At 35.4% G+C, this 14,009-nt stretch overlaps 1 protein-coding gene across 2 annotated transcripts in view; it reads left to right on the top strand.

Annotated features, from left to right (window-relative positions):
* The window catches only part of LOC137393041 (dihydropyrimidine dehydrogenase [NADP(+)]-like), a 52,580-nt gene that overhangs the window by 25,889 nt on the left and 12,682 nt on the right, over window positions 1-14,009 (top strand). For both annotated transcript variants that reach the window (XM_068079428.1, XM_068079427.1), the window contains exons 9-13: window positions 4,769-4,964; window positions 10,556-10,728; window positions 11,357-11,567; window positions 11,810-11,994; window positions 12,156-12,371. In XM_068079428.1, the coding sequence (XP_067935529.1) occupies window positions 4,769-4,964; window positions 10,556-10,728; window positions 11,357-11,567; window positions 11,810-11,994; window positions 12,156-12,371 (981 nt within the window). The remainder of the gene's footprint in view (window positions 1-4,768; window positions 4,965-10,555; window positions 10,729-11,356; window positions 11,568-11,809; window positions 11,995-12,155; window positions 12,372-14,009) is intronic.

Genomic DNA, 14,009 nt, shown 5'->3' with positions numbered 1-14,009 from the left:
CTCCTATAACATATTATGTTGTAGGATGTATATGTTATAGGAGGTATATGTTATAGGAAGTATATGCTATAGTACTTCATTGGCAATAATTTCGTTTCAAAAATAGAAATGTATTTCAAATTAGGCAATACAACAATAACAAAACAAAAACAAACAAAAAATGAAAAAAGCAACAGTTAGCCATTAAAATTGAATAAATAGTTTGACAAATAGTGTTTAAAATGCCTTTCTCTGCTAAAAGAATGGATATTAGGTGGAAGATTATTAAAGCAGCTGGCAACGATATTTTCAAACTAATTGTTAGTGATTGTATGCAATTTGTTCCTATCACATAAGTTAAAATGAGTTGAGAACCTGCAACATTCATGTGGAAAACGAGGACACAAACCATGAAAAATTTTGCAACCTTGTGTTGAAGTAAAATAAACATTTAGCATAGTCAGAGTAAGAAGATGCAAAGATTTGGAAGGATCATTCGGTGGAATAATATACGCAGGAATATTATGTAGATTTGCAATGAGTCGAAATGCTTTTTTTTGCAACAAAAATAATCTTTTGTAACATATCTTGGAGCTAGATTATAACTAATATGAATACCATAAATAATATGGCAAAATATAAACTGATAATAAAATTCAATGGCAGATTTTGTGTGGCCTGCAAAACTGGAGCAGAGTCAACGACTTCGTGACCTCACTACAAATAGTGTGGACATGATTACTCCAAGAGAGTCGATCTGTCAAAACACTTTCTAACAACTGTGTCTCATGTCTACAAGTGATAGATTGACTGTTAAACTTAAGAGTAAAACTGTTTCGAAGGTTTTCATCAGTAGTATAAAGAAGAAAATGTGATTTTTGTAAATTGACAGTCATATGGTTTGAACTACACCAGTTGCTGATAATTTGTATGATGAGATTGCAGTTCGCCTCAAGAAGTTGCACATATTTCTGATAACTTACAAAAACTGTATCATCGGCATAGGCAAAGCCTCTTGGAATAAGATATTAAGAAGATCATTTATATATATTAAAAATAATACTGGAGCAATAAGAGAACTCTGTGGAACACCAACATCTAGTTCTTGTGTCAATGATTCCTTGTCATTCATGGTAACCTTTTGATGCGTTTTGTGAAAATAGGATTGAAGTATTTGCAATGAGTTACTTCTCAAACCAGCAAGTTCTAGTTTATGATATAATATTTTGTGATTGACACAGTCAAAAGCTTTGCTGAAATCCAAAGACATTAAGCAAATCTTTTCACCTCTGGCTGTTAGATCTAAAGTCTGAGATTAGTTTATGAACAGCATCAGCGCATGAGTGACTTTTCTGAAACCACACTGATAGGGATGTAAAATATCATTTTTGAACAAATGAGAGTAGATGTGGATATTTAAGTGCTTTTCAAAAACTCCAGATAAAATAGGGAGTACTGAAACTGGGCGGAAAATTGATGGGCTGTAACTCGATTGATGTAAATTGATGGAGTAACTCGTGCATGCTTCCATGCTGAAGGAAAACAGGCAACAATCAATATTTTGTTAAACATATCAGTGACAATAGGTACAACGAATGCAAGAGTTGCTTTTATCATTTTTACAGACATATTGTTTAAGCCTGATGTTTTTGAATTAAGTATGTTACTGATGTATTTTACAATATCATGAGGAGTAAATTTTGGAAACTCATTCAAAGTGGTCATTAGCTCAGTGTTTTGACAAGACAAATAAGGATTAGATGACAGTAAAACTGAACTTAAAAGTTTACTTGCAATAGATACAAAATGAGAGCTAAGTTCTGAAGTTAACAAACAAGGGTCACAGCTTTGAGGTTTCTTATCTTTCACATTTAAAGCTTGCCAAAGCTTAAGCATATCACCAAGTTTTGACTGTTTAACAAGTTCGTCGATACATTTTGTTTTTTTTCTTTTAATGAGATTGGTGACAAAATTGCGCTGCTTTTTGTAAGCAGTCCAATCTCCGCAGTTTTTCGGTTTATTTCTCAATTTCATATTTTGCTGTACCTCTTTGTCAAGCCAGATAAGTAAAGATTCTGACTTGACTCTTCCAGTTTTAAGAGGTGCTAACTTATTGACAGCGAAAGAAAACTTTTGACTAAATAGGTTAATTATGTCATTAGTGTTCTTTTTAATCAAAATATCATTCTAACTGATGGAGGAAAACTCATTTAAAATATTGCCAGGAACGAATCTGGAGTAATCTCTATAAGTGATTTTCCAAGGAAATGATTTATGTGCAACACCAATTTTTCTTACTGTAAATACTAATTATGATCACTCATAGACAATTTAAGTACTCCAGAAAACTTGGTGTGATGAGAAAAATTTGTATACACATGATCAATTATTGTCGATGAGTTTTTAGTTACTCTTGTGGGTTCGTCAATCGGCTGTTTTAAAGACAGCGGATTGCATAGTTTCTTTTTCCAATTGGAACTCTCTTTTGTGTTCAACAAATTGATATTGAAATCACCCAGTACCAAAATTTCTTCAGTGTTGCTGTAACACTCTTTCACGAAATCTGAAAATTTTGTTATCCAACCTACTGTTGAATTTGATGTCTATAAACAAAAGACACTATGTAAGGTCTCGAAATAACTGGAATGACTTTATGGAAAGACTATCAGCACCAATTTCGTTAATAGCAAATTCCAAACGCTTGAAATTAATGAAGTGGTGAATATAGCATAATAAGCCACCACCCTGGTTATACTTCCTATCATTTCTTATCATATTGTAACCAAGATTTTTAATGTAATCATCACCATGTCTAGCTCCAAAAAATGTCTCAGAAAAACAAATAACTTTAAATTTATACTTAAAAATCAAATACTTGACTTCATCCATTTTGGAAGGTAAACCTCTTATATTTAAATGGGCAATGGAAAATCCTTTAGAGAGATCCATCATTTAAGAGGCTCAGCATGACATAAACAATGAGTTGATGGTATACTTATTCCATGTGAGATGGAATTTTGTTAGAATAAGGAGGAGGAGAACTTAATCTTCAAAGACCTCAATCTTTTACCATCTTTGAACAATCATTCTATGGAAGCATCAGGGTCAGTATCTTTGATATCTTGATTTATTTTATTGTCATCTGCATCGAGTGGGACACCTTTAACAATAACTACATTCTCTTCAAAAGAATCTGGATCAATAGACAGTATGCAGGATGATCCATCAAACAGATCAGATTTCTAGCAATCTGTAACTCCTTTAGCGATGTGCCGGGATCGAAACTGAACCATAATCCTAGGATTGTTCGATTTGAAGTTGTAACGAGTAATGATTTCAATGATGGTTGACCCGTACTGACTGTTTATAGCTTTCCGTACCGTGTCTGGTTTAAATGAATTATGGAGAAAAAGGTTTGGTCGAATTGAAACCACAATGTTGTTGTTTCCAACAAAAGCAGTTTTCTGTTGTTCAGATTGAGCTGGTTGCTTGACAGCTGTTGCTCGAATACGCTGATCAAAATCCATTAAGGTAAGATTTGAAGTTGAAGGCATATTTTGTTTGTCGCATGATTTACTTTCTGGGTATGAACACACTGTAGCATTGGTTTACTGTTTCATAGGTGGTTGACTTTGGACATGAGGATCTTGTTTTGTTGTCTCAGCATAAGAACTCTGTTGTTCCTTGAGCTCATCAGATAATGATTTTTGCATAGCTAAAAGTTTGTTATCAAACTGATTTGATGACCCTAAGGATGAATACCTGATTAATTCATCCTTAAGATTTTCAGTGGAAATAGATGTTGATAGTAACTTGTCAGTTTTTATTTCCAAATCCGCAACTCTGGTGATTAAGAATTCTACTGTAGTACTCAATTTTGAGCAGTTTTTACATGTTTCTGTAGCCTTTTCGGAAGTAGTGTGTGAATCACTTGTTGAGGCTTCATGATTAATTGTAGACAGACACAAGGGTACTGATTGAATATATGATGAAGAATTAGATCAAGACAGTGTTGAAAGCTCATCAATGCACTTTGTTTTTTTTTGCACATTAAGAGCCTTCTCTTGATCTTCTGCGAAGGTGGTGAATATCTGTTCGTAGTTTGAAAAAAAGATGTCAAGATTTGTAAGCTTGTTCACAAGTATTCTATTCGTAGTGTTGTAAAAACTAACAGTATACAAGACTGAAACACTCCAGTGCACTCCTAGACCAGAATGGTCTATATTCTCCTTGATCGATTCCACTTTATTGGTTGATGATAGGCGAATCACGAAACTACATTTGAAAACCTCATAACCGGCAGCAGTACAATTTATTACTATCTGTGGGTTTTCAGGCTTACCCAGAATGTCATACCAAGGTAGGTAGTTTTAGTCCTTTCGGTATGATCTATTTTCTTGTAAAGAGATTTGATCCTGGACAAGATGTATGGCAGCTGATTGGATTTTATTACTTTATTTGTTTCTTCTTCAGAAATCTGACTGTCCAATTCGTCTATCTGCCCTTCTTTATTAGTGTCAGAAGATGGTTTTTTCCTTTTTTTTACTTATAACCCATTGCTGTTCAGAATGATTTCAAGTTATAAAATAGCAACAAAGAGAGAGAGCACAAATTTTGCAGCCTGTCGTGACGTTGCGCCCAGCACAACTCAGGTAGTCATTGTCAGTGTCAACTGTTGTCCGGTTGTCAGTGTCAACTCTTACAGCTAGTCAGTTTCATTCTAGTGCAGTAAGAAAATTATCTGCTAAGCAAGTCAACACCGTTTCATATAGTAAATGGATCTTTACAGGTTGTGTGTAACAAGCCATTTGGTGTTGGCCAACTTACTGTGCAGAGCCTCAAATATGAAGGGTATGGCGCGATTTTCCTGGGACTTGGATTACCCAACCCTAATGTTATTCCAATATTTAAAGGATTGACAGAAGCTATGGGTTTCTGGACTTCTAAAAGCTTCTTGCCACTAGTAGCAGCCGCTAGCAAACCAGGTTGGATAAATATTATTATTACAAACTGCTAACAATAACCTGCATTCAGTGTCACTATGTTGTGCCACCTGACTCGAGTTGTTCTGTGGGTGTTTTACAAAAAATACAGTTCTGCGCTAACCTTTTGGATCGCTTCGTGATAGCATTTGTTTGTTTTGCACTGAGATCTTACCATTGTAATGACTGTTGCTTGTTAACATGGAAAATATTGTATACTCGGGTTAGTGTATTTGTTTCATTTTCACTCTATGTTTGTTTTATCTTTTATGTTCTATATATATATATATATATATATATATATATATATATATATATATATATATATATATATATATATATATATATGTCTCAAGGTTTGTGTGGGTGTGTGCTTTGGTTTGTCTAGCTAAAGCTATTAAAATTTAGGGATGAAATATCTGTTTCATGCTGCATTGAATCTCAGAACCTTCCTTTCACCAGGCAAGTATCTTACTAATTCAGCTATGTGAGGTTGATGGATTTATTATGCAATATATGTCAATATGTGGGTGAAAATATACATACCATGCAGCGTTACGTTACGCAAGTCATTACAGTTTGCCCTCACGGCTCTTATTAGTAAGTTTACTAATAAGTTTATTAACTAGCTTACTCAAAGTAGCCAATGGCATTGTGCCAGACTAATGGCAAGTAGCAGGTAACTACATTACCTGTCACTGTTTATAAGCAGATTTTAATACTCGTGCAACCCCAGGCATTACGCTAGTGTTTTCTTAAAAAGAGCTTTTTATTTATATGCTTCTTATACTTTTATTTTCACAGTTACATTATACATGTAGGTTCTCCATATAAGTCAGATTTTTTTTTACAAAAACAATACCTTTAAGCGCACAGAAGGTTGACCAAATCAAATAGTAAATAAAAAAAGCTGTCATATGTATATATGAAAAGGTTTAGATAACACTAGCCGAATGCCTAGCATTGAGCTTGTAACGAAAAAGGTTTTGCGTAGAAAATTTACTTTTAATCAACATATATGACATTTACCATTCTAACTTTTAAATGAAGGTGGTTGTTTATTTTTGAGTGTGCTATATATACGTTTAAGCTTATGCTATATATACATGTTTAAAATTTTTGGGAAAGACTGGACGCGTATTTTTTTCTAGTATACTGGCAGTCTCGTGCGCTATTTAACATTTACAAGTGTAATAAGTATGTCCACAATTATTCCATAGTATGGCAAAGTGGGCCTGTGGCGTAGTGGTTAGCTCTTATCTGCAAAATCGTTGTTACTAAGTTCAATTCCAGTGCAAAACAATTTTTTTGTGCCTAAAGTATTTTATTGCTAAAAATGAACGTAAGACAGGCCAACAAACCAACACTTAGATTTATATACTCTACAGGATGAAATAATTCGATGGATTTAATAATTCGCGTACTGTCAATTCCGCGAATTATTAAAATCCGCGAATAATTTGTTTTACTTTTTAACACTAGGGAGAATAACTATTACCTCAAATTAAAAACCAACTGCTAGGCAGAGTTAGTAGACATAGCTGAGCTCCAAACTCTTTTAAAATCATTGCTGGGGCTTTGAGTTAAGCCCATTGTCAATGCATCACATTTCTTTACAAAGTTATTCAAGGTTGTCACAAGTTATTCGGAAATTGGCACGGCGTCATCATTGCAAAAATCTCTCCTGGAGTTCTTTACGTTGAAAAAAATCATAACTTACCACAAGTTGTTGGTTCACCAAAAGCCTCCAAATCGATGAATATTCATGAAAACCTCTGGATTCAGTCAAAGATTTATAGCTTAGCATGATCGACATAAATTTCCTAGCTAAATAAAAACCCAAACACGTAGTATACGCACGTGAAGGTTTTACTCTATTGCTAGCTGCTTTGACGGATTAATTTATTCGCGAATGTGTTCATCCACGAACAGTTTAGTCCGCGAATATGCATGAACAGACAGTTCTCGTGAAATTTAACTCCGCAAATAATTTCATCCTTATTTCATCCGTATAGATATATGAGCTGAATGTCTGACACTGCACGGGCAATAAAGAAGTTTTTAGGAACTTATGAACTTGGATGAGTTTATGGATCTGAATAAATGAATTGTATGAATTTGAGTAATTTAAGCTACTCTAAATTTTTACTACAATAAGAGCTGTGTCTGTCCTTCCGTCTGTCTGTCCTTCCGTGTGGGCATTAAGAAAAAAGATCTCACCATACAGGAATCAAACCTTTACATTCGACGGACACACAGATGTGAACCCAAGAGCACTACCACTAAACCAGCTTGGAATAATTGTACTTATAGTCGTACTTATACGATCTTCAAGCCCCGCTAGATTATTAGTGTGCTTAGATAGCCTGATAGACTAGCCTGGTTCCCATACACTATGTTTCCATGACTCAGATAATTCGCATGATTCACATAATTTGAATGATTCGCAAGTTGAGTTACTTTGCAATCGAGCGTTCCAATGAACACCTGCCGATGCAGATTTAACGCCAGCACTTGACCTCATAGGTCAAGTATTAGCTTAATTCATGACTCTATAAATAGCTATGCAGTCTTGTCACGCTAAGCTTAGCAGCAATCGTTCGGAATGTTGGCGCATTGAGACCGCTGAAATCGAAATAAAAACGATTGAAGCGTGAAAATGTTTTTAATGTAATAGCCATCGATATTCTAATGCGCATTAATCGCAAGTGCCATTTCCATGATTCGCAAGCACGATAGACTCGATAAAGTTTTGCATATCGCAAAACTCACTTAGCTTGCGGATTTATGCCGTTTCCATGACGCGGATAACTTGCGGATTGGCTCAAATTTGCGAATTATGCGCGTCATGGAAACGCAGTGATATTGAGTATTGCAGTAAAACGCTTGCGACGCGAGGCCGCTTCTGTTCACATAAAACTGCATTGCTAATAACCATATAAAAATTTTCGCTTGCTATGCCGCTTCGATAGTGCTGACCTTCACTTGTACACTGCATTTCGGGAAGGTTTTTCCTGCAGCCCTTCGAGAAATCTGAACAGCGCTAAACTCTTGCGTTGCCACCGTTGCTAAACTCTTGCGTATTTTACCTCTGATAGCCTGCGGTGCTGTCACTAGCTCTTTGCGGAGTATATGGGAACCAGGCTATAAGCGTCATTATTCCATACCATTGCAAAAAAGATGTGCTGTAGTGGATAGCATGCTTGTCAGCAGAATTGTTGTTTCTGAATTGAATGCCCGTGTGAAGTGGTTTTTTCATACATAAATTTTAATCACTACAACTGGACATATGAACGAAACGCCAACTAATAAAACTGGACATATGAACGAAACGCCAACTAATAAAACTGGACATATGGACGAAACGCCAACTAATAAAACTGGACATATGAACGAAACGCCAACTAATAAAACTGGACATATGAACGAAACGCCAACTAATAAAACTGGACATATGAACGAAACGCCAACTAATAAAACTGGACATATGAACGAAACGCCAACTAATAAAACTGGACATATGAACGAAACGCCAACTAATAAAACTGGACATATGAACGAAACGCCAACTAATAAAACTGGACATATGAATGAAACGCCAACTAATAAAACTGGACATATGAACGAAACGCCAACTAATAAAACTGGACATATGGACGAAACGCCAACTAATAAAACTGGACATATGGACGAAACGCCAACTAATAACAAACAAACACGCAGATTTACATATATAGATGAACAATCGACGAGATTGTTCATCTGCTTTTCTGATTGCTTACATCAGTAGCCTAATCTGCTTCTACTCTATTGTTTTTGTATAAAAGAATGCTCATGTCTACCATATATCCAAATATTTGATTGCCATGGCGGTGTATTTTACAACCCTTCTATCGTAGTGGTATTTTATTAGATGTGACATTCAAATAGAGGGTGGCACTGTATTTTTCAAAAGCTCGTCAAAATTTTAAGATGCTAAATGTAACTTTTTTACGGATGAAGTGAACGCCACCCGTAACGTCACCTGTAATGTCGAATATTTTGTACTCCCATTTACTCGGAATGATATTAATCTTTTTGGGTGCGATAAATATGCTATAACTTACTACCTCCAACTTGTCATAGATCTCTAAATATAACAAACTGTATATGGAATGTATGGAACTGTATATGTATATATACTGGATAACTATATATGGCAAACTGAGAAATAACTTTATCAGCTGATATCTTTTGCTTGCAATTAACCTACGATGATCTATAGTCTGCGCTGCTGTCTAGAACTTTCAATTTTTTATTTCATTCTAAATTTGATGGCATATTTTATTGTATAACTATATTTAGCAATTTGGCATAAAAGCTCATTGCACTCATTGATACATTTGCTACAGTTTGCAGCCAAAACTGGCTTTTTATGTGCAATAGAAGAGTAATTATGATCGTCGATTCATTAAAAGCAGAGTATAGATAACCGTGATGATGCCTGCAAATTTATAAGTTATATAATGATAATCTATCAAATGCTACAAACATACGTATAATCGAGAACAAGTAAAATAAGCAAACCATAATTGCAATGCATGCAGCAACAAAAATTAACATGTTGGAAACAAAAAATATTTGCATCACTCGCTTAGCAGGTTGCATTCTGATTGTTGCTTTTATATCGAATCATGTTATCTTATTCCGGCTGCTCAATAATTTTCAACCTTTGAGTGTCTACTGACCTCAACTCTTCTTCTGCACTGCTGAACTAGTCGATGTAAGTGTCCAAACAATTTCTGTAGGGGAGCAAAACTTTTACATGTTGATATTAGAAAAACTTTTAGTGACAATAACAACTTTTTAGACGAATGCGCGCTTAGCACAACTTATAGTTTGAAATAGTATAGATTTATAGTAGGTAAGGTAGTATAGATTCCATTGTAAAAGTAAACCGTTTTTCAAATACGTCGAAGTATCATGACCGCGTTAAACAAGGAACTACTATTAGCCTAATACAGTTATTAACTATTTCTATGGCATTGGTTTCAAAGTTTTAAAGAACAAACTGTAAGCTTTGGAGTTCAACAACGCACTTTGATACGAACAGGAACCATGAAAGAATAAATTGTTATTGATGTAACAGGTCAATTAAGAGGTGGCACCCTGTTTTTCAATCCTTTTTCTATAGTGGCGGTCAAATAAAGGTGGTGTTCAAATAGAGGCTTCACAATAAACTACTTTGAGAAATGCTACACGATAATTTTCATGTCTTCATGGTGAGTGTAAGTGAATTATATATAGGCACATACTGCTAACAAATTCAGTCATGGGAAGATAACATCTGCCAACACAGTTCTATAGAAACAGTCAAGTTTGCCTAATAGCATCTTAGGTTATTGTTTAGTTCTGGTGTGTTCCTTTGAGAGAGTATTTTATGCCATAAGACTGTTGCATATGCCTATAATACTGACCATGAAGACAGCTTAGGATAGTAGAAGTCAATGTAACTATCTGATTTACTGTCAGTGCTTCATTCACCGTGTGATAGAAATATGTTGTAAATATTATACAGCTTGATGAAAATTGATGGTCTGCTGCTGTTCATTTAGGTATGTGTTCTTGCAAGTCTACTTTACCTGACTTAACTGGGTGTCGGGTGGTGGTACTAGGAGCCGGTGACACCGCTTTTGACTGCGCTACTTCTGCTCTCAGATGCGGAGCCAAACGGGTATATGTTGTGTTCCGGAAAGGATTTACCAACATCAGAGCTGTGCCTGAAGAGGTGAGTGCCCTGCTAGCTTTAGACTGTTTAAATTTTTTATAAAAGGTATAAAAACTACTATTAAAAATACATGCACATTACATAGAAATGGCACCAACGAAAATGGTTTTAAAATGGCTTATTTACATGTACATTTACAAAACTAAATCAATAAAGTATTTATTGTTTTGTCTTGCAAATAATTAAAAATATATTTTTTTAACAATGTTTTATGTATACCTTGCTAGGGTTTTAATTATAATTAGTATTGATGAAATGTTTTGACAGTATCATCGATTGATTATTAATTATCATCTTTGACAACATTATATTCACACAATTTTTTTATTATTTAACACTGAATGATTTACAAAGTTTTGAGAAATTGTGTTGTGTTGAAAGACAATTAATAAACAATTAACAATTATCTGTAAAATTACTTAAAACCTCATTATTAACTTTTATTGTGTGATGTCAAGGTGAAGAGGATTTCTAAAACTCATAAAATTGTATAACTACTAGTAAATGCACCTTCATTATATATTATCTGTTTGTAGTTTATAGGGTTGTACATCGCCTATGAAACTTTCCAACACCTTGTATCTTCAATAGAATAGCTTGTAATAGCAGATTGTGGTGTGATGTATAGATGGAATTGGCTAAAGAGGAGAAGTGTGAATTCCTGCCATTCCATTCACCCAAAGCTATCAATGTCAAAGATGAATCAATCAGATCTATCACCTTCCTGCGGACGGAACAGGATGATGACGGCAATTGGGTGGAGGATGAAGAGCAACCAGTTACTATAAAGGCTGATACAGTCATCTCTGCCTTTGGTTCAGGATTAACTGATGAATCAGGTTGGGACAACGCCTATAATGTTCAATATAGATATAGCAGGTTCAGTGCTTTTTGTAGAGCAGCCATGAATTTAAGGCTTTTATTGTGGCAGCAACCATTATGTCAGTCCTTAGTGAACTTAGTGGCAGAGTGGAACAAAGTCTAATAATATGTGATTTCATATCGCTATGATGAGATGTTCTCTGTCCAAGCAATATAACCATATTCTATGAAAACTGCATTGAAAACTCACTTATTATAGTGAAAGAAGCAATGAAGCCTGTCAGGCTCAATCGCTGGGGTCTGCCAGAAGTGAATGATGTCACCATGCAAACCTCAGAAAGTGATGTGTTTTGTGGTGGAGATTTGGCTGGAGTCGCACAAACTACTGTTGAATCAGTAAATGATGGAAAGCAAGCTAGTTGGAATATCCACAAATACCTCCAGGTAAGGACTTAGCAGCTGTTGCAACTCAAGGTATAAAAATATTGAATTATATTGAGCTCATGTTTATATTTAATTTTGTGTGAAGTGAAGAAAACTCCTATTTTAAATATTTGAAGCAGATCGGACTGCCATCCGCATTTAGCTTCTTAGCTTACATTTAGTTAAAGCATGGCTTCGAAGTCACCGGGGAACCTCGACTTCCAAAGTTCTTCACGGAAGTAGACAAGATAGACATCGGTGTAGAAGTCTGTGGACTAAAATTTGAGAATCCGTTTGGTTTGGCCAGTGCAACCCCTACCACAAGCAGTGCCATGATTCGACGAGCCTTTGAAGCTGGCTGGGGGTTCTCTTTAACCAAAACATTCGGACTGGACAAGGTGAGGGTAACTTAACTCTAATTAATATGGTGAATCATATTATTGTAACGAGGTGAAAGCCGTTTGATTTTAACAAGACCAAGGTCGCTTTATTGTAAAAAAGGTGAAGGTCACTTACTTAAAAAAATTGAGAGTCAATTTACTTAAATCAATCGCCAGCTGTATTACACGCAGCCTCCTAGGTTTTCTGTCACCATAGAGGCACTCTCTTTAGTCCTCTCATCAGTGTCTACAAAAAATGTGAGTGTGATTCTGTTGGCGAGGAAAAATGAAAAATGCCAAAGATGACTAGCCATGATATAACATAATAGTGTTGAAGTTGTGAATAGTGCACAACAGAAATGGGCACTTGCGTGAGTGAGATTACTTGAGAAATGGCACGCTTGCTTGAGTAAGCATCACGGTTCAACTCACTAATGATTTTTTACATAGTGTAGAATTGAATAGACCCAGCGCTTCCTACCAAAAATAATTGAACCAGCTCTGTACTGTCCCCATAGACCAATTGACTTGATTCTCCATTTTCAATAAGCAAAATGACTCGAGTCAATATGCACCAATGCTTCCCTCTATTAGTGCTACCTCTGATTATAACGGCGTTGACAGAAATTCTTTTACGGGTGGTGACGTCCTAAGTAAACCAATTTATTAGTTTCACGCCGAAGTGAAGACGTCAGTGCAGCCCAACATTGCCAGACGCATGCATTTCCACAAAAACTTGATATCACTTCATATATTTTATTGATCGAGGATATGAACTGCGCACTAATATAGTATAGCTCTATGGTTTGCTCTATGATATGCGCTACGCACTAATATAGTATAGCTCTATGGTTAGCTCTATGATATGTACTAAGCACTAATATAGTATAGCTCTATAGTTTGCTCTATGATATGTACTACGCACTGATATAGTGTGGCTCTATGGTTAGCTCTATGATATGTACTACGCACTAATATAGTATAGCTCTATGGTTTGCTCTATGATATGCGCTACGCACTAATATAGTATAGCTCTATGGTTAGCTCTATGATATGTACTAAGCACTAATATAGTATAGCTCTATAGTTTGCTCCATGATATGTACTACGCACTGATATAGTATAGCTCTATAGTTAGCTCTATGATATGTACTAAGCACTAATATAGTATAGCTCTATAGTTTGCTCCATGATATGTACTACGCACTGATATAGTGTGGCTCTATGGTTAGCTCTATGATATGTACTACGCACTAATATAGTATAGCTCTATGGTTTGCTCTATGATATGTACTACGCACTGATATAGTGTAGCCCTATGGTTAGCTCTATGATTTGCACTACGCACTAATATAGTATAGCTCTATGGTTTGCTCTATGATATGTACTACGCACTAATATAGTATAGCTCTATGGTTTGCCTGTGCGCGGACAATAAGCTTATTCATGTCGTTTTTATTGTGGTACAATTAGATGTATTTAACCATATATTTCACTAGTCCTTATTCAAGGTATGTTTATTTTTATGCTTCTATGGTTATGTTTATATTTATTGTGTTGCATAATTTATGAATACCTGCTTTAACCCTTTCGCTACGGAAAGCCTTTATAATAACTCGCATATATCAGCCATTTTGCTGGAAAGCTTCATAACCA

This window comes from Watersipora subatra, chromosome 4 (genome assembly GCF_963576615.1).
Source record: "Watersipora subatra chromosome 4, tzWatSuba1.1, whole genome shotgun sequence".
Lineage (NCBI taxonomy): Eukaryota > Metazoa > Bryozoa > Gymnolaemata > Cheilostomatida > Watersiporidae > Watersipora > Watersipora subatra.
The sequence above is the reverse complement of the archived record's forward strand: the minus strand, read 5'-3'. Positions and strand labels throughout refer to the sequence as shown.